The sequence below is a fragment of the Diadema setosum genome, chromosome 1 (assembly GCF_964275005.1).
Source record: "Diadema setosum chromosome 1, eeDiaSeto1, whole genome shotgun sequence".
Lineage (NCBI taxonomy): Eukaryota > Metazoa > Echinodermata > Echinoidea > Diadematoida > Diadematidae > Diadema > Diadema setosum.
The window spans coordinates 16,735,180-16,756,717 of NC_092685.1; the positions used below are offsets into that span (position 1 = coordinate 16,735,180).

At 37.1% G+C, this 21,538-nt stretch overlaps 2 protein-coding genes across 2 annotated transcripts in view; both read right to left on the reverse strand.

The window, feature by feature from the left end:
- LOC140237340 (ankyrin repeat domain-containing protein 16-like) overlaps window positions 1-21,538 on the reverse strand; it is a 34,301-nt gene that overhangs the window by 11,120 nt on the left and 1,643 nt on the right. Inside the window, exon 3 of the mRNA XM_072317279.1 lies at window positions 19,881-20,096. Within this exon, the coding sequence (XP_072173380.1) occupies window positions 19,881-20,096 (216 nt within the window). The remainder of the gene's footprint in view (window positions 1-19,880; window positions 20,097-21,538) is intronic.
- On the reverse strand, window positions 8,669-17,269 carry LOC140232386 (putative nuclease HARBI1). Its single transcript, XM_072312516.1, has 6 exons — window positions 16,904-17,269; window positions 16,458-16,535; window positions 14,124-14,208; window positions 11,910-12,033; window positions 11,372-11,569; window positions 8,669-10,039 (listed from the first exon to the last, which is right to left on the reverse strand). The coding sequence occupies exons 1-6, from the start codon at window positions 17,267-17,269 to the stop codon at window positions 9,760-9,762; spliced, it is 1,131 nt and encodes a 376-aa protein (XP_072168617.1). The 3' UTR covers window positions 8,669-9,759.

Sequence of the window (21,538 nt, forward strand, 5' to 3'; positions counted from 1 at the left end):
ACAATGAAATTACATCAGCAATGCTTGCACAGCTTAGTGAGTAAAGACAACTGAATGGAACGTTTGGCTATTCAATGTGTTGGTACTGTTTTACTGTATCCCTCGAACAGAGTTCGGAGAATACTATGGATTTGGCGTCGTCGCGCCAAGTTTGCAGCCGCGTCCGCCGCCGCGTCCGCCGCTGCAGAGAATTCCTCGAGAGCGCTCTACCAGCTGCGTTACTTATTCGAACATTTTCAAATTTAGCATGAAGGTGTATTATGGTTAGACAAAGACGCCTATTGCTTTTGGTGATGGCGCCCTTGCTTGTTCCGTCTTTATACATGAAAAGGTAAATTCAATGGGGTCCGCTTGTGAGCACTCTACTGCAGTTCTTCTACGATCATCTTCAAATTTAGCATGAAGGTGTATTATGATTAGACAAAGACGCCTATTGTTTTTGGTGATGGCGCCCTCGCTTGTTCCATCTTTATACATGAAAAGGTAAATTCAATGGGGTCCGCTTGTCAGCGCTCTACTGGCTGCAGTTCTTATTCGATCATCTTCAAATTTAGCATGAAGGTGTGTTATGGTCAGACGAAGACGCCTATTTCTGGTGATTGTGCCCTCACTTTTTCCGTCTTTACACAGAGACGCTGGCCTTGTTTCTTGACCAATTTTTAAAAAATTTGTTATGTAAATATATCATAGTCAAATCTATGCATCTATATACAAATGATGCACAGGATAGAGTGCGTTAGTGGAGATGCAGCGCACTCGAGGGTATTTACAATTGTGAAACATGCACGAGGCGAAGCCGAGTGCATGTTGCACTACATTGTAAATACCCGAGAGTGAGCTGCATCTCCACTAACGCCACGAAATAATCCTGTGCATCATTTGTTTTATAAAATGGGTCGAAAACTAATAGCATTTTTCACGTACCTTTGTGGATCAAGATGTTCGAAGATGTTCGTCCCAAACATTTACGCACGTCGCACTCGGAAATCCCGCACACATATAAGTACTGTACATATAAGAGTATACATACGCCACACATGTTATGCACACAAGAAAGGCCGGCCGGCAGCCCGAACTAGAAGTTGTTTACAGGATTGACAGCGCGTATAGTAGCGCGCGACGCACTTGTAACAACTGATTGAGTGCGCACTGCTAGTGCAAACATTGTGACGTCGGCCGTGCATGTTAGTGAGAAATTAATACAAGCACACGTGACTCATTTCAGCGCTTCCAATTGGCTACATTCTTGAACCCATTTTATAATACTATTGATAATGCTGCCCTCACTGTTCCACCTTTTACAGGGTCAAAGGTCATCTTTTTCATGTCAACTTTTGCAAAATTGCTTATTTATGAAATAACTTCATTGCTACTCTACAGATTTTACATAATTTCTTGGGAGGAGTATGGGTGATCATTCTACATGAATGACACAACATTTTGTGGTAACGGCGTTCTCAGTGTTCTGACTTTGGATGCCAATGCACATTTCTTTGGTGTGCTCTACCAGGAACATTTCTTATAAGATTTTCTTCAAAATTTGTGAAAAGGTACATTAAAGTGAAATGAAGATGCCCCAAAATTTTTTTTGGTGGTGGGGCGACCTCGCTCGTTCTGTCTTTATACATGAAAAGTTAAATTAAACAGGGTTTGCTTGTGTGTGCGACGCTGCCTTGTTTCTTGACCAATTTTTTGTTTTCAAATTTGGAATGTAATTTATCATATAGTCAAATCTATACACCCACACCTATTTTGATTTTATTGTATCCTGCAACAGTTGCCATATAATATAAAATTCTGGTCTAAAAAGTAATCCAGATGGAGTATTGGAGACGGGTTCAGGGTATTCATGTGCTTGATTCCGACTGCTCTAGTTTTTTTTATTGATATCTAAGTGTTGTAATTAATTTTTATTGTTTCAATGCATACACAATTACATATGTAGATGTATAGATTATAATGTAAAGAAATAAATCTAAAGAGGTGTCAATATTGAAATAAAGACATGTTTGCAAATCATCCTCTCAGTCACTGATAAGAGATACATGCATCACTACATTGCCAGATTTTATTTTATTATATATTTAGGAGGAGGCCCACCAGCAGCCAGCACCATCCTTGATGCGCTTGTATTAGATGTCCTGGATGAAGAAATTGTGGAGGGTTTCAGTGGAAGCCCCACAGAAGCTGGAGGTGTAAGTATAATTAGCTCTTTATTTGCCGTGGTGGAAACCCCCTTTGTGCCACATTATTCTGAGACACGAAGGTAGTCATGCTTTGAGAAAGAATTCTGTGTTTCCAATCTATGATAAGAAAGGTATTGTAACTTTCAGCAATTCCCTCAGTTTTCAGCATTTTTCTATTTTGCACATGTGCCGACTGTTGACTTAAAATTTGCAAATTGAATCATCTTTCACTGTTGCCAATGCGTTGCAGTGATGAAAGCAATTTTTGAAGCGTCAGCAGGGAAGTGTCACCAGACGCATTCTGTTATGGGTTGTCAATCCTTGTGTCCAATTGTCCTTCTGTCCTTGATAAATTTTGTCGACAGGGTAACAAATAAAACATTTGAGGTATACTAATGAAAAATGATATATATATAAGTAGGTGAAGTTGTCCATAACAAATTTTTGGAGCACCTGCACATGGTGTAAGTTCAAGAATTGATAAATGCTCAAAATGGCACTCTCCCCCCACCCCCATTGCCAATGCTATGCCTAAAAGGGTATGTTCTTGAAACATAGTGTATTCATGCATGACGTGATAAAGTTTTTGTTGTGAAAGTTTAGCACTGTAAGGTAAATAAATAAATCTAAATTGGAAATAAAAGATTGAAATCATAAATTTCACTTCTTCCTCCATATATTTGAAGTGACTAAAGTTATTTTAAAGATGCACTGCCTGGCAGTGATTTTCTATGGAATTTTATAGTCATGGGTTAAAGGTCAGATAGTAAAATGTCAGGTCAATGTGCTAAAATTTTGCTCATTAATGATGAAATTACACTTTTCTCCATAGTTTTGTGTTTACTCCATGCATTAACATTTAGTATTGTTAAAGGTTATATTACAAATATTGTATTCCCATATTCCTAGTTTTTTTAACTCTTTCTGTCCTACGTTCGCACATCCAACTCAGTCGACGGCGTGCAAACTTCTCATATTCTGCTCAAATGCACAAACCTGCCCAAACCAACTGCTGAATCGCCAAATGCCACATCTCACAATGATAGCGTTTCTCACGCTTTTGTTCCTCTCACATGTAGCTTGCATTTCAGGTGGTGATTGACTATTAAGTCGTGTTCTTTACTGGATGTGTGTGCGAAATTTGATGTTTCTATCACTTTTTTGGTGTGTGTAATAGTCATGCCATTACAGTAATGCAGCTACTGGTCATTTGAAAAAAAAAAGAAGGAATTGTAGATTTGTTATAACATTTACATCTAAGCAAATCTTGGCATTTTCTTTTTAACTTTGGTCACTATACAACTGTATGTCCAGCTGAACAGAAATCTGTCTAATTTAAATAGATTTGAAAAGGAGAATGTCTTCTCAAAACATGACTACATTCGTGTCTTTGAATAATGTGGCACATAGGGGGTTTCCACTATGGCACATAAAGAGTTAAACAATGTAGCCAATCATACAAATCAACAAATTGTGAAAGTGGTGATTTTTACGGTGATTAAATTTTCACCTTTATTTTTTAAAAGTTGATTTCAGATTTTTTTAAAATGATCCGGAATCAATACATCAGCCTAAGAAACATATATTATCCAGAAATATTTGTATTTATACGTTAACTTTTGGTTGAGTGAAGAGCATGAAAATTTAAAAACTATAGAAAATGATAATTTTACATAAGTTCAAGGAAATTGAATACTAAGCATAGTATCAACTAAAAAGTAACATTAATATTTTGCAAGTTATGTGAAACTGATGTCAAACATTGTCAAGATGTACAGACATAATGGGAGAATCATGCGTAATGGCGGAACCATACCACTAGCCATAGCAATGTTTTTGTTGTTTTTTTAGATGAAATTTAAATGACTTTTTTACACATTGTTATAACGAGATTCAACATATCATTAAAGGAAAATATTTTAGATTATTTGTTTCACATTTCATTTATATAATTTCTTTCAACATCAATGGAAAAAAAATTTCATAATTCTACTAATGACAATTTCAGTTAAGTACTATATTAATTTTCTCTCCTTTTTTCATTTGTTATTATAAAACAATACATCAACAGGATGTCACAGAACAAACAGGAATAAGAACGATGGAAAGCATGATGGAGGGAGCTATCGTGTATTTGGATGAGGAAGGAGAAAAGGAAGAGCTGCAGGAGGAGAATGAAGACAGTGCTGCAGGAGTGAAGAGGAGTGGTGGGGTGCAAGGTGGATCCAGCAGGAGGCGTGCCAGGGAAAACAGTACAAGTAATGCTGAGCAAATAATGGAAATTGAGGAGAAAAAGTTGGCGATCATGAGAGAAATGTTGGGGGTGATGAAAGATATTTTGATTGAGCTGAGACAGAAGTGAATTCCTAACATTTCACTCATGATCCATGGCGTTTCCTCTTTAGTATTATTCATTAAGTGATTGTGAATTATGTTAGTACATCATCAACAGGTGAAAGTAATGTCAATGTTTCCAATATAGCACTATACACATTTGCATGGGTTTTTCTGTGATGATTGAAGGAATCCTTATTTTTCTTAATATTTAGGTATGATAGTCTGTTGGAGTTTCATAATTCTGTAATAATATAGTTTTATTGCTATAACTTTGTCATCAACATTCAAGTTGATGAAAATGTAGATTAATTTCTAAGCCCTTGCCATGAAGTGTTTTACAAGTTGTTGTGTTCATCGTTTGTCAGCCTGTCCATGATCAATTTTGTAGACAGCGAAACTTATAACCCTAGCTAGAATGTTTTAAATGTATAACAAAATCATATTTTTGGAGAACTCACATGATATAATGGATTTCACCTTTGGTGAGTATTATGATGCTCACCAAGCACATGTTTCCTTATTCAATTGCAAATAGCATCAAAATTGATGACATGAAGAAAGATGAAAGTTAGGTCATGTTACATTTGATTTATAACCATGATTTCATTACATTTGATTAGCTATGTACTTCTTCATACTTTTTAGCAAAACTGAGGCAAAGGCTCAATTGAGCTAATACAATTGTTCGTCATCCGGGATCTGGCGTCTGGCGTGCATCGTGTGTCATGCTTAGTGCATAAATTTCTTACGTCATGCTTTGTACGTAAACTTCTTACATGTTCATTTTCTTCTTAACAACCCCAATAATGATATTCACCAAAATTTGCTGGTGCATCCATAGGGGGTTAGGATCTCAAGTTGTTCAAGTAGACATCATGTCCCAACTGGAGGGCCCCCAAGGGGCCCAAACATCTGAGTATTAAGGAGTTTCTAAAAATTGGGGCCTAAATTGTACATTTTCATCTTCTTCCTGAAAACATCATGATAGATTTTCACCCACCTTGGAAGGTAGCATCAACAGAGGGATAGGATCTCAATTTGTGAAAATGGGCACCATGTCCCAATTGGTGCCCCTAATCTCCTCCAAATAAGGGATATTTAAGATTAGCATGTAGGTCGTTTTATCGGTGCATTAAAAACGCGTATTTTAACACGCTGAATTTTTACAGTTTAATATCAGAGCATATTGAACGAAACGCATAGACCAACGTATTAATTCCCTATAGGTTACCGTTGTTACTTGCCATTCAAGATCACACCATATTCAATTCTGTCATTTTGTTAAAATTTACAAGCCAGAAACATCTTGCTACTTGTTTGTTTGACACGCAGTTTTAGGGGTTTCCCCTTTGCAGCGCTGGGATATGACTGCCGCGTCAGCTTCAAAGATGCGTAGAAGTTGGGTAATTTTGTGCAGTTTATGCTTGCTCTTCTGTATTGTACAGATGATGATAATTATATTGGATGGCCTTGATTCACGGAATACCATGGAACATTGCAATCGTTAGGGCTAATATTGCACTCATCTTGTATTCGTGCAATATTGGCCCTAACTCGTGCAATATTCCCTCATATCCCATTCACAGACATCCAATATGATATACATGTAAATATTTTTCTAGAGAACAAGAAGTGATAGAGCTGAAATTGAACCTGTAAGTGGGTGAAAGGGGGGGGGGGGGGGGGAGCTGGTACATTTATTGTTCCAGCGTGGTGTATTTATTATAAATTTTAATCTTTATACCCCCGCCAAATGAAGTTTGAAAGGGGTATATAGGAATCAGCGGACGGTCGGGCAGGCGGTCGGGCGGTCGGTCCGTTGCAAATCTTGCGTCGCGAACCACTTCCTCAGTTTTCAACCGATTCCCATAAAACTTGGCACAGATGTGTGCCTTGGGTTGTAGATGTGCAAGACGTATTTTTTGACAGTACCCAAAAGTACGTTGCCATGGTAATGGCATATTATGGGCAAAAATGGGTACAAATCTTGCGTCGTGAACTCCTCCCACAGTTTTTGATCAATTTTTATGAAATTAGGTACAGATGTTCATCTAAATATGTTAATGTGCAAGACACATATTTCCGCAGTGGCAAAAAGTGTGTTGCCATGGTAACGGCATGTTATTGGTAAAATATAGGGCAAAATGCTTCATGGCAAAACTGCTTCATCAGTGTTCTTCCAATTCTCATGGAATTCATATTGAATGTTTGTCTTAGGATATAGGTCAGCATGACACATTTCTTGACAGTGACAAAAAGTATGTTGCCATGGTAACAGCTCACATATTATGAGCCAAAATGATGGAAAATTTTGTGTTGCAAACTACTTCCTCAGTTTTTGCCCAATTTCCATGAAACTTGGTACAGATGTGTGCCTTTGGTTGTAGATGTGCAAGACGCATTTTTTGATAGTATCCGAAAGTACATTGCCATGGTAACGGCATATTAATGGCAGAAGATCAAGGAAAGATCTTGCGGATTTAACTACTTCCTCAGTTTTTTGACCAAAGATTATGAAATGTGGCATACACCATGATCTTGGTGGGAAGATGTGGAAGACATATTTTTCGGACATGTCGGAAGCTGCGTTGCCATGGTAACGGCATATAAATGGCAGAAGATCAAGGAAAGATCTTGCGGATTGAACTACTTCCTCTGTATTCGACTGAAGCTCATGAAATGTGGCACACACATTGGTCTTGGTGGGAAGATGTGCAAGACGTATTTTTTGGACGTGTAGGAAGCTGCGTTGCCATGGTAACGGCATATTAATGGCGGAAGATCAAGGAAAGATCTTGTGGATTGAACTACTTCCTCAGTTTTTGACAAAAGCTTATGAAATGTGGCACACACAATAGTCTTGGTGGGAAGATGTGCAAGACATATTTTTTGGACGTGTCGGAAGCTGCGTTGCCATGGTAACGGCATTTAAATGGCAGAAGATCAAGGAAAGATCATTCCTTGGGTAAGACTGTTGTCACGGGGCGGGGGTATTAATCACCTTAAGTGATATTTCTAGTTTAGTTAAGAATGTCTTGTAAAATTTTAAGAGAGCTGTGTGTAATTGAGATTATTAAATGTGTGGAAGTTGAAATTGAAATACTCAGGTGAGCGTGAGACCCCAAAATCTCTTGCAGAAGTACCCACAATGGGTGATCTTGACAAAGTTTAAGTTTAGGGTTATGTGGGGTTAAATTGCTATAACAATGTGCTTAATAAGATGGTAATAAATCAAATTACAAACTAGGTTATTGATGTAGAATAAGTTGTGACAACATCTCCCCCTAAAAGGTTCAAAATGACTTGTGCTTTGTTTTTTGTTGGTAGATCATATTCAACTAAAGCTGAATTACAAAGACTGCAGATTTGATATTGCTCTACCTATCCTCATTTGTGCTTGCAATAACTCAAGAAAACTATTGCAATCACTCATTGGCAGACATTTGGTTTTCCTCACCTTTTCTTCTTGAAATTACCATAATGGAATTCCACCTAACTTAACAAATAGCATCCCTACTTGGATATACTATCAACATGCATAAATGGGAACCATGCTTCTCAGGGGTGATTGTGAATGGGAAGAGATGGGTTACTGACTTTTTACATCTTTCTTTCTTTTTTGTTATTAGTCCATGTAGTGAATAGTTCATTTAGTGTAAAGAAGCTAGTGTACATAGAACATACTTTTGTTTCCTGTTTGATAAATTATGCATATTGACACCAGGCCTCCGTAGAAGCCCTAATAGGTTCCCCCCACCTCCACATATTTCAGGTAGTAGTCTGGAAGAATGTGTGAAAGATGAACTTGCGATAATTAGATGAATGCCAGACCCACAGGTCTCTTGTTTTATTTACATTACATTCAAAATACTTCTTTATGGACTGTAACTCAATTCAGCTGTACACATTAACAATGTAAACCTTTTAACATAGCAGAACAAACGTGTGTTAAAGTGTCACTCAAAACAAATGTTCTGATACCTTTCTATCAATGTTTCCTTCAATCTTACAATCGCTATCATTCCAGATACTTACGAGTTTATTTCAGATCACCTCTATTCTAGTCAACTTATGTAAGGAAAAAATAAATATATATATATATATTTATATATTTGCAAACAATAGAGGAATATAGTATTTATTGATAACATCTTGTAAAAAGCTAAATCATTGCAATGATACTTCATGTTCTCATTTTCTTTCATTGAAAGAAGTAGTTATCATATAAAGTGAATGTACCTTATATCACTTAAAATGTTCATTCTTTTCGAAATATTTATTGAAATTGAAGCATTCAAACCAAAATAGTGATTGTCAAATAAATGATTAAAGAGTGTGCTTACATCAGTAAAACGATTCATTAATATAATTTTCATACTTTGTAACCTTGTAAAACATTACTATTCAATGTCAGTACATTACACCTCACAACAACTGCAAAGATTCGCAAATATTCTTATAGTGCTATTTAACTCCTCAAATAACTTTACTGCTATTACATGTACATTTGCCAATTTTATGTATTGTAAATGAATTCATTAATTTTTATTATTGTTTGCATGCATATGAAACTCAGTGTAAATATTCAGTATGTTCTGAAATATTGATTTTTTTGTGTGTGTGCAAAATGATATAATGTATATGTTTCTGTTGAAACACCAAAATTACAAATATATACAATATGATTTATTTCATCATACATAACTGACTGTTCGAGTGTCTATTATCTTGCAGTTGTAAGACTTGAAACCAAGAACTATTGTAAAATAAGAATTATTCACAATGTCATTTTTGTGAGTTCATCCTTAAGACCTCCCACTACATCATATCCCTGTGCCTCAACTCTATCCACTTCAATGTGGTCCTCAACATCAGCAGGCTCATTGAAGATTTGTTGTTATGGTAATCACCACCAATTTCAAACGAATAAATTATTCACAATGTCATCTCGTGCAGCTACCCCCTCAAGATCTACATCTCCATCATATCCCTGTGCCTCAACTCTATCCACCTCAATGTGGTCCTCAACATCAGCAGGCTCATTGAAGATTTGTTGTTATGGTAATCACCACCAATTTCAAATGAATAAATTATTCACAATGTCATCTCGTGCAGCTACCCCCTCAAGATCTACATCTCCATCATATCCCTGTGCCTCAACTCTATCCACCACAATGTGGTCCTCAACATCAGCAGGCTCATTGAAGATTTGTTGTTGTGGCAATCACCACCAATTTCAAACAAATAAATTATTCACGATGTCATCTCGTGCAGCTACCCCCTCAAGATGTACATCTCCATCATATCCCTGTGCCTCAACTCTATCCACCTCAATGTGGTCCTCAACATCAGCAGGCTCATTGAAGATCTTGCTCAGATTGAACAGGATGCAACATGCTACAATTATCTCTGAGCATCTCTCAGGCGTCTGGTAGCTCAATCCATGAAGACACTGAAATTTGTTTTTCAGTTGTCCGTTCAACTGCTCAATCCTGACGCGAGTCTTCTTGTGGGCACTGGAAAAAATTGTTACAATTAAGAAATGCTGTCACTGAAATGGACTTTTCATTCTAGATATTACTCAATTAATGAACATGCAATGGAGTGGTTCAGCACACCACAAATCTCTTTAGGTTTCAATGAATGGAAACAGTCATGAATGTGTTATAGAATGCTGTGTACTTCTTAATGATATATGCACTCTCCCTCTCTAATTTCAATCTTTTGAAGATTATCATTTTTCTTTTGCATCCACCTAGAAGTCTTTCCAGAGGCATTAGGTTTTCGGATTGTCCATCTGTCCATCTATCCGTAAGTAATCAATTTTGTAGACAGCATAACTAAAAAAGCTTGGTATCCTAATGAAACTTGGCATGTGTATTTCATATGAACAGATGAAGTTGTCCCTGTCAACTTTTTTGAACACATGCTCATGGTCAAAGGTCAAAAGCTTAAGGTCGAATGCACAAAATTGCACAAAAATCCACTTATTCCCCCATGTCTGTCATAACACATTGTCAAGTCATTGTAATATAGACCTATTAGAAACATGCATTATGATGGAAGCATACCTTTCGACGTGTTGAGATTTCTAGTTTCATTTTATATCTGAAATTACATACCCATGATGCATGCTGTCATTTCACCATGCATCATTATTTGAAATAAAGGAAAGGCCCTAAAAGTGGGATTTGATAGACATTGTATAGATGATGACTGGCTGGGGAGGGAACATACCGAATGTTCCATCCTCAGGGTTTGAAATGCTAGTGAGGGAGGTTATAAGTCCCAGACGAAGTCAAGGGAATTATAGCCTCTAAAAATAGCACTTCAAACCCTGAGGTTGGAACTTTTGGTACATGTTCCAGACAACATAAGTCATCATCTTTTATATCATATGGGTTAGTCAAATACGCCAACATCAACCACAAGCAGCACAACACAATCAATTGCTTGCTCGCATAGAGCCAAATGTACTGTGTGCAGTTCTAGACCTTCTGTCATTTGTAACGTGAAAATGTTTCCAATGGGAGAAATTACAAAAATGTTCTGCCCATTCTGCCCAAAGGCGAACATAACCAATGTTCCTCCTTCACATGTCTGTGTTTAGCCAATCACTAACCAGTATTTGACTAACCCATTTAACATAAAGCTATATAATGAAATAAGATGTAAATGCCTGAATGCATTAAAGTTCTTGAAATTTTACGCCCTTTATTTCTATTGAGCAGTAAGGTCAACAAAAATTTCAACAAAAGTGAATGAAATTAATTACCTACTTCTACATCATAATAAGCATCTCTTCGATTTATAGATGAAAGGTTGGATTATATTTACACTATACTCACCGGCTGTAGGACTCCCTTGCCGGTATGCCCTGTGTGTCGAGATAAGGGGTCATCAGCCAGGGAAGCTGAGGATAACCTAAATCCCCGAGAAGAACCCCCTGTAATATGCCGCTAGTGAAGCCTCTCGCCAGGCGGCTGTTGCAAAGTATTCTACTATCGTGGGCCCCGCCAGGCCAACGAGCCACAACATTCGATATCCTATAAAACAAGAAAGCTTAATCATTATCAGGGAAGTGCTTATATTAAAATGCTTTGAATTTGAATTTCTAACTTTTGGAAAGTTGCATCTATGGGCAGTGCCGGCAAAAGCACTTGTCAGTTGTTGACTCTGAAGAAGTTTAACCTGAAATTTTACTTTTCTTTTTTGTTAACATATTAATCCCTTAAGTGACATCAGAAAAATGTGCTGAAGTGCCCACCCCCCCCCCCCCACCCCCATCTCCGTTCATCATAAATGAATCAATGATCCTGCTTCCATTATGTTGGAATTTCAATTTAGATTTTATTGATATTAAGGTAAAATGTGAATTTCACTTACTTGTAGTCACTTGTGCACACAAGTTGTACGTTTATGCTGTGCTGCTTTTTGCGATTTACGTAGTGGTGCTCAGCCTCCAAGAGGTGGCATCCCCTCAGGGTGACGTGGGTGCAGTCAATGATACCTGTAAATTAAATGTGAAAATAATTTGGATTTTAATTATATATAATATTATGTGTGTGTGTTTGTGTGTGTGTGAGATTACATATCAAAAATCATGGGATTGATACTTTCAGTGTGTTGTTCCATGAAAACAGAAAAACCAATCTCCCTGTAACAAAGTAGTTATTATGATTAGAACGTAATTGTGATTGTAGTTTTAGAATATTTATACAGGTATATCTGATTGCAATAATGCAACACCTTACTCTCCCTTACAAAATGACCATGGTTTGTCTTTATGGTGTTATACGTATATGTATATATTTTCAAAAATGTATTACCTCATCATTAAGCGTAAATGTATTACTGATCACCAAATGAAAGTGACATGGGTCACAGGTAGAAGACTTCATTGGATATGTATCCAACACATGTAGCACAGAAATGCTATATCAGGTACTGTAATGATAACAATAACTTGTGTTCTCTCGCAAATTGCATACATACCTTCTGTCACTATGCATGTATATATGTGGAGATGATACTAATACCATAGTAACGGTCACCTCTGTCATCTTAGGAGGAATTGTAATCGAGACAATATAATGATGACAGAAGATGTTGCAGGATGTCGGCTGATGGAACCTTTCGACCTTCGGTCTTCTTCATCTTTATAAGACGAGTGTGTGTTTTGAAACACAAACACGTCCGCTTAGCAGGCAATAAAGATGAAGGAGACCGAAGGTCGCAAGCTTCAATCAGCCGACATCATGCGAGATGTTCTGTCATCTTTACATCGTCTAGATTGTAATATATATATATATATATATATATATATATATATATATGTATATACGTACATCGCCATATATGTATATTCGTACATTGGCATATGCATGAGTACATGTATAAACATTCATATTGAGTATTACATGACAAGATTGTGTTACTGCAATAATATGAGAAATGACTGAAAAAAAGTTAATACTGTCATTTACAGTTTATTTATGCACACCTTTTTCCTTTTTTTTTTAAAAGAAATTCATTCTTTCTCAAATTTTACCAAATTATTTTTGATGTACATAATTTTTGGTGAATATGTGTGACCTTGCATCACAACAAACAATAACTCTCACCCCTAGATATCACGAGAGGACTAAAACAGGTGAAATGGGTTAACTATGTGAATATTGATTTTTACATATCTTTGCATGTGCTCGTAACATGGATGGGAAAGTGTGTTTACCCTTAATAACCCCTTTTTTTAGGAGAGTATATTGATCACTTATGTTTTAAAGACCCCTTTTCATTTCTTGAAATCCTTTTTACACTATTCTCTTTCAAGCCGAATTACTTTTGGAAGGATAATGATCTGAAAGTTAGCATCAATCATGCACACAATGTGTTCATGGAACATGCTTAATTCCTTCATTGTTGCTCAGATGGTTGACTTCCTTTCTTTTGTCCCTTTCAAATACACTGGTAGTGTGGCTTAAATGTACCCTGTATTTCCGAGCATATTTTCTAAGTTCACACCTTTTCAGAGTGTGTGCTGTCTTCCAGTATTTAGATAAGTTAGAGGATTCTACTTGAAAAGAGTTATACATTACTGTCTGCTCTTCCAGAGTCCACACGTAACTAAAAGTCCATGTCTGGTACTTTTTTCTGTTTTGCTTTGTTTTGTTTTGTTTTGTTTTGTTTTGTTTTTTTTTTGGGGGGGGGGGTGGGACGGTTGTGACGCAGGGTACATATATATATATATATATATATATATACATGTATATATATTTATATATGTACATTTTAAACATACATATGTAAAGGGGGCAGTAGGCCTATATTTACATGCACATATATGTACATGTATAAAAATAAACATACTGTCACACATATTCTTATAGCATATCATAACAACAATAATAATTATAAAAATATTTATGTCGTAAGGATTTATGTGCATATGTGTTAAGGTAGGTCCTTTATGTTGTTTTCATTGACTTTGTACATCAAATTATTGAACATTTATTTTTTCATTTGTTATTGAAATTCCGTGTTTCAAAATAATAATATTTAATGAAACCATTTTATAAAATAAATGTATGCTCTACAAACCTGTTATCTTCGGAAATCCTGCAACTCCAAAGAAATCTTCCTGACTCTGTCTAACTTCAAGCGGTGTCGTAGGAAATCTGATGTACTGAATAGAAAAGGGATACCGGTATGTGAGGTAAAACCAAAGTATATCTTTACATGCAATTACAAACATAAACGCACACACATACACTCACACACACACACACACACACACACACACGCACACGCACACATACGAAAATGCAACATATTGATATGCAATGGCATGAAAACATATTCCCATGCTTGTTCACATGCAATGATAGGGTATGATAGACCAGTCACTGGTGCCTGTTTCCCTCCCCAGCCCCCCCACCCCCGGGCCCAGCATAGGTGTTTATTCTTTTACTTGGACTACATAATATTTTCAAAATTCTATAGCTATAATCGTAGGGCATGAACACATTTTCACAACATGAAGGACGGAAAAGGGAAATTCTCAACCACCATCAGCCAAGTATTTGTTGTATACAATTTCGGATTTATTGAAATCAAAAGACAAAATATGCAAGTCCAATAGAAGATCTCAAATTTGATTCCTCTAGAAAATTATTAACATCAGCAACATAAGCATTACAATGGAAAACATAAACCACTGGATATAGTATGATTTGAACAGTGCCGTGGCAGTAATTACCCCCAAGAAAAAAAGGGTGCATTTCGTTATTCCAAAGGTTCGTTAATACGAACGTTCGTTAATCCCGATATGAAATAGGGTTCTCGATTCCGAAGGCTTGTTAATCCGGATATTAAATAGGGTTCGTTATACTGAAGGCTATTCGTAGATCCTAAAATGAAATAGGGTTCGTTATTCCTAAGCTTCCTTGATCTAAAGTGATAATAGAGTCCCTAAACCCCAGGAACAACAAGCTTTGTTTCATTTTCGGATTAACGAACCTTCGGAATAACGAACCTTAATTATGTCATTTTTGGAGTAATGAAAATTCAGAATAATGAACCTTATTTCATTTTCCGATTAACGAACCTCCAGAATATAATAATAATAATGATAATAATAATGATAATAATAATAATAATAATAATAATAATAATAATAATAATAATAATAATAATAATGATACTCTTATAAAGCACAGATTTCTACCTAAAAAAGATAATCAAGGCGCTATAGAACAGAGTACATATTGTGTCACGTGTACATCACAGAAAATAATAAACCAATAAGACAATAAACCAAAAAACAATAGGCCTACATCCGTATACTATACATACAGGTATACAATAATAATATTGTCAATTTAAATTCGAAATATATGTCTTGACATTCTTTTTGAAATTTCCCATCAATGGAAGATGCTTCTCTAAGAGATTTTGGTAGGCCATTACATAGTACTTTGGGCCCATAAATGAAAAAGCCCGCGATCCCCCGAATTATGTGTGATTTTAATTGAGGTAACTATAATTTTAGTGAGTTTGATGAACGGAGATTTACGTGGTGGTTGGTGAAGATGAAGAGTATTTTGAAAGTAGACAGGGGCAAATTTCATTTTGTACAGTGTACGGTAAACAAGAAGAAGAATCTTGAAGTTGATACATTTTTTGTACAGGAAGCCAGTGTAGGGACAAAAGTATTGGGGTGGTATGCACAAATAAGTATGTACAGCTGTATATCAAATTTTCGGAATAATGAACCTTCGGACCAAAGAACCTTCGGACCAAAGAACCTTTGGAATAACGAACCTTAGGAATAATGAGCCGTAACTGGAGAAAAAAGGGGGTGAGGATCATTTATGCATATACTCATGAATTTACTTTGAATTCTGAAATGACATATGTTCTGCACTGGGAACGAGACTACATACTGCTTTTCAAATGTATTTTTTTTTTCCAGTTATGATTGCATAATCATTAAATTCCCTGACCACCTTGGTAGTTTTGCTCATGAACTGACCTTAGGTGAATATACAGAAAAACAAAAACAAAAACGTGGATTAATCATTGACTACGAATTTCTTCTGGACAGGTAGACGCAGCTCACAGGCAGATGCATTTATTGGATGATACATATTCTATGTTATCAGTACATGCCATTTTTTAAAGGCAATAAAAAAGATTGCTCTTCTAATTGTTTGTAATCAGGAATTCCGTTTACATCCTCCAAACTTTGTTCTTAAACAAATAACCAACAATTTATGCAGTTCATCATCAAATATATACGTGAACAAGGAGGACGTACGTGTACCACTGATCTCCCCTAGAGGGGAGATCAGTGACGTGTACCTGTAACATGCTGGAAGGGCGTTAAAAGTCTGGTCTGGAAACAAGAATAGTTTTACAATTACGTTTACTTACCTTTGTACGTCTACGTCCGCAAGCGTAATATAAAACACATCGTCTCCACACTACGCTTGTTATATCGTTAGCCGGCCGCTGAGATTCAGTACGTGTTCTACCATACCAGCCGATCTCTTTGAGGCTTCAAGCAGCTTGGAACATCATCACGCACCTAACCACGCAAAGATCCAGTGTGTTTAACGGTCATCTTTACTCAGGTGTATGACTACCAAGGGTATTTTTAACAATATTAACTGTTTCATCAACTTCTGACAACATTCTGGTGAGTGGAACAAGCGATATAGATCTAGGAATCTATGGATCGGAGGTAGACGATCATGCAGAATACACGTTAACATATATTTCAGTTTGTGGGACTAACAGTAACCGACGTGCGATGTGTTTAGGATTTTGGGCTTACAGCCGCACAACGACAACAATTGTACAGATAGCATGGCTCTTACCTCGTCTTTCTTTCGAATTAGAGCTTGTGTCACTGCTTTCACCGTTTGTGAAACTGTAGGGATGCTGACGTGATGAATTTCGGCTCTGTCGGACATCAGTTCGCCCTTGGCGTAATACCCAAGGGCGCACAGCACTTGGATGCTGGGATCCAGTGCGTGCGATCTGTTAGTTGGTTTTTGGAGGTCATCTTTGACGATATCGATTATGCGAAGTACCCCTTCTCGGGAAAATCTGTAATTCTTCAACATCTCGCTATCATCATAGTGGTCGAGGGGATTCAACCGGTCCCTAAACACCCGCTGCCTTCTAAAGTTACGTCTCGCTGCTTCTTGCTCTCGAAATCCTAATAGTAAAAACGCAGCCATCTTTGTTCTTTTCACAGTTGCCCTAGCAATGGCGAGTCTCTCCCAAAGCTATCACATAAACTTAGGAGTGCTCCTGACCACTCCTAGATTTATGTGATAGCTTTGCCAAGTTAGGAGAGACTTTATGTGCTAGCTTTGTTCATGAAATGGTTTGTGGAAAAAGTCTCTCCTAAGTCTGAGTTTATGTGATAGCTTTATGCGATAGCTTTTTCATGAAACGGTTTTTAGCAAAGTCTCTCCTAAGTGTGACTTAGGAGAGAGAAAGTCTCTCTTAAGACTTTCATGAAACGGACCCCTGATGACATGAAATGGAGATTATTTTTGTCTAATTAAGAGAAAGTCTTAAAGAAATAACACAGAGTATGGTGACTTATTACCAAGAGATGTTCAACACACACAGGTTACTAAAGCGATTGTTCAGGGGGGCGTTTCATCAACGAGTTCGTCGCAGGTTTTCACCGACAAATTTGCTATCAGCCAATCAGACGCAAGGATTTCAGTAGCTTTTAACAGTTGTCGGTGTAAATCACCGACAAAAAGTTTCATGAAACACCCCCCAGAAGTACCTCCATGATTGCAAGTGTGACCGCCCAGCTCAAAACCTACAAAAAGTTGCAGATTACGATTCTCCGTAATGGACCAAAGTATTATTTCATTTGGGTTGACCTACTCATTTCTTTTTCTTTCTTTTTTTGTATTTGTCTCAACCAGGAGAGTAGTCTTTTCTCTACCTTCGGTCAAAATTTGGTGGCATAAAACAAATCAAAATCAAGGCATGGGCTCTCACTGGAAAACAAAACGTTTTCACTGATACTTCTGCACAGTATGCCTGAGTGACCTTAATTCTAAATCCTCTTTTCTCCCATTCTATGAAAGTGCACCTACCAACTTTCCCCTCTTGCAATCACATTTTGAATTTGTTAGGATAATCCAATTTTACTAGGTTATAAATAATTTTTTAAGCTAGAGCGCACTCTTTTTGTTTGTTTGCCTGTTTGTTTTTATTTTCCATCAGACAAGAAGGCTGGATAGCCCATATTTAGCTGCACTAGCTGGTCTTCCATGGGGCCCAGTTGCGAGTACTTTGGGCGGACTACTTCACCGGGTTATGCACCCTGCTCTTTCCACTGAATGAATGAATGGGGATCTTTTACTGCGTGAGCTGTGACTCTCTAAACACATCAGACTTTAATTTTACGTCCCATCCTAGGGACAGACAAAAGAAAGTTCATTGTGGCCTACTTCTTGTGGGCCACAATGAGGGTGTGTGTGAAACATTTTCTGACTTAACATGCTCATCTTCAAAAGAAATGGAAGAGAGTCTCCAAATCAGTGCTTGACAGCACTGAAAACAATACAAGCTGCGCTAACAATTACTTTATGTAATTCAAAACCAAAACGGGAACACAAAATATCTTGGACAGCAACCACTATAAACTCATATGCTTATTTCTGAACTGATGTCACAGTAAAAGAGACTGAAAATCATTGGCACCAATGTCGACAGACTAATGCCTAATTGCTGTTAATGCGGTTTTCTTGAGGCGATCTCATTCTTAATAGCAAATTTTGTGAGTTCACCGACATTCACAGAATAATCACCATCCATATCACAATTGTGCTGTATAATTTTCTCCAGAAATCCCTTACTTTTCTTGTGAAAAATGATACAATTTCTCATTCCATCATTGTGGTTCTTGATCATATGAATTCAATCATTCGCCAAATTGTCTCACAAGTCCCCCTTTGTGAAATGGGTCTTCTCTCCTCCTACAGCCACATCCATCTCAGGTAAGATATCATCTTAAAGGGTGTGTACAGTTCTGGTCGAGGTGAGGATTTAGCTTTTAACGTTTTTGCGAGATATTCAGAAACCACTCTATGAGATGTCAAAGAGCATGCAGTTCTAAGGGGTATCAAAACTTTATTTGATGAAATTCGGTTTTGAAATGGCTGAGATATCCAAAAACAAGTTGAAACAAAGAGATCCTAATAAAGTTGTGGCATGTCGCCTTTTATTATTAGCACTTTTTTGGATATCTCAGCCATTTGAAAACCAATTTTCATCAAATAAATATTCCATAAGAGGCTTTTCATTATCTAACTTAGAAATGTTCAAAACATGAATCCCAACCTCAACCAGTACTGTACAGTCCCTTTAAGAACTTCATTGCAAGCTGTCTTTGATCATCTGATACTGCCTTAGAGTCAGGGAAACGAAGACATTAATATAGCAGAAGTCTCATATAACAAGCTCACTGATGATTTTATGACTTTTTGTTAAAGGGGAATTTACACCAAAAATATAGTGATATAAAATATGACAGCAAAGATCGCAAAAATATCAGAACGCATGAATGAAGTTAAAGGAAATTTGTCAATCTGTTCAAAACTTATGAATTGTACATTTTTGGTAAAATCCATGCACTGTCATCACTGAATAAGAAGGCTAAACCAATTCACCACATCACACTAATGGAATGATTATAAAATCCATATGTGCATGTACATGTATACACCATATGGGCCAAATTTTTCTTTAGCCTTCTGCATGTTGTTGCCAAGTCGCTAATATGACTAGTATGACCTAGAAAGACTGTATCCCACAGACCTTTATCTAGGAGCATTTCTAGGACAATCTTGTTCCTTGGTTGAATGATCCTCCATTTCTCCTTCCACTTAAGGGGGTCCAATTGCTGCATATTTCGCCTCCCAATTCCACACTGCGCAGCACTGAAGAGGGCTGTGAATCCCTTGCCATTCTTTTCGTTCACGTCCACTACTTCCAGCAGCTTCACCACACACGCCACATGACACTGTTCCACAGCTACATTTGTAGGAAAACAAGACACATTATTGAGGTTGTATTCCTTAAAAGTAGTAACAGACAGCAGTCCATGATGAACAGAATCTTACCCTACAATGCACCTACATTGTACTGCAGGGGTGCCAACCTTCTCGGACCTAAAGAAAATGGACTGATACACAGTAAAATCACACATTGAACAGGTTAAAAAAAAAAGAGAAAAAAATACAAACATAGTATATATAATATAAGTAGGATATAACTAGAATTATCACTGAAGGTGATTAATACCCCCACCCCTAGTGTTGCTTTATAGTATGTGATGTCATGAGGGCAATGACGTTAATACCAAGTTTGTGCACTTGTCGAATTGGAAACAGAATAATTTTAGTTTACTGTACAATAATTACAGAGTTGACACTGAGTTCCACAAGGTTTGGGTAAAAAGTGGAGTTACCATGGCAATGCATTGTCTGATACAAACACAAGGGACATTTTGCATAACTACATGTACACTTAAAGACCATCATACACACCAAATTTGACCTTCATAGCTTGAATGGTTTATTTTGATACAAAAATGAGTGGTTACCGTGGCAACACATTTTCCTTAGACTGCAACGTAACACATTGGTGTCTTGCATAACTACACCTCCCGATCATCATACATACTAAATTTGACCTTAATTGCTTGATGTGGAAGTTATTCAATCCACATGGTTTTGGTAAAATTATGGTTACCATGGCAACGCTTTGTCCGACAAACACAAAAATTATGTGTTCCACATCTATGCCTCAAGGCGATAATGCCTACCAAACTTGATTTCAAGTGCTTCAAAACTGTGGAAGTTGTTCACTCCACAAGATTTCGAAGAAACATGTGGTTACCATGGCAATGCTTTGTCAAGTACAAACACAAAGGGTGTCTTGCATTACTACACCTATAGATCATCATAGATACCAATTTTGAAATTGATTGCTTAAATACTATGGAAGTTATTCAATCCACAAGGTTTTGGTAAAACTATGGTTACCATGGCAATGCACTGTCCAACAAACACAAAAAACATGTCTTGCACATCTATACCTCAATATCATCATTTCTCCTAAGTTTCATTTAAACTGCTTCATAACTCTAGAAGGAGTTCGCGACGCAAGATTTTGCAACAGACCGACCGACCGACCGCCCGACCGACCGCCTGCCCTACCAACATCATGGTGATTCCCAACATAACATCCTGGATCAGAAATGACTGATCAAATGGAAACAAAGAAACAACACAACAAAACATTTTAAATTTCACATCCTGATTTTTGTATTACAGCAAAGGACATGTGGCCCCTAATGTCACACCGTTTTCTTCACAGGACAAAACACTACATTTCGAGGTGACTTTCTTGTGCTAGGGTGGGCGTTAACAGATGTCAACTCTATTTTTTAGGCACAAAAGTTAAGTCACATT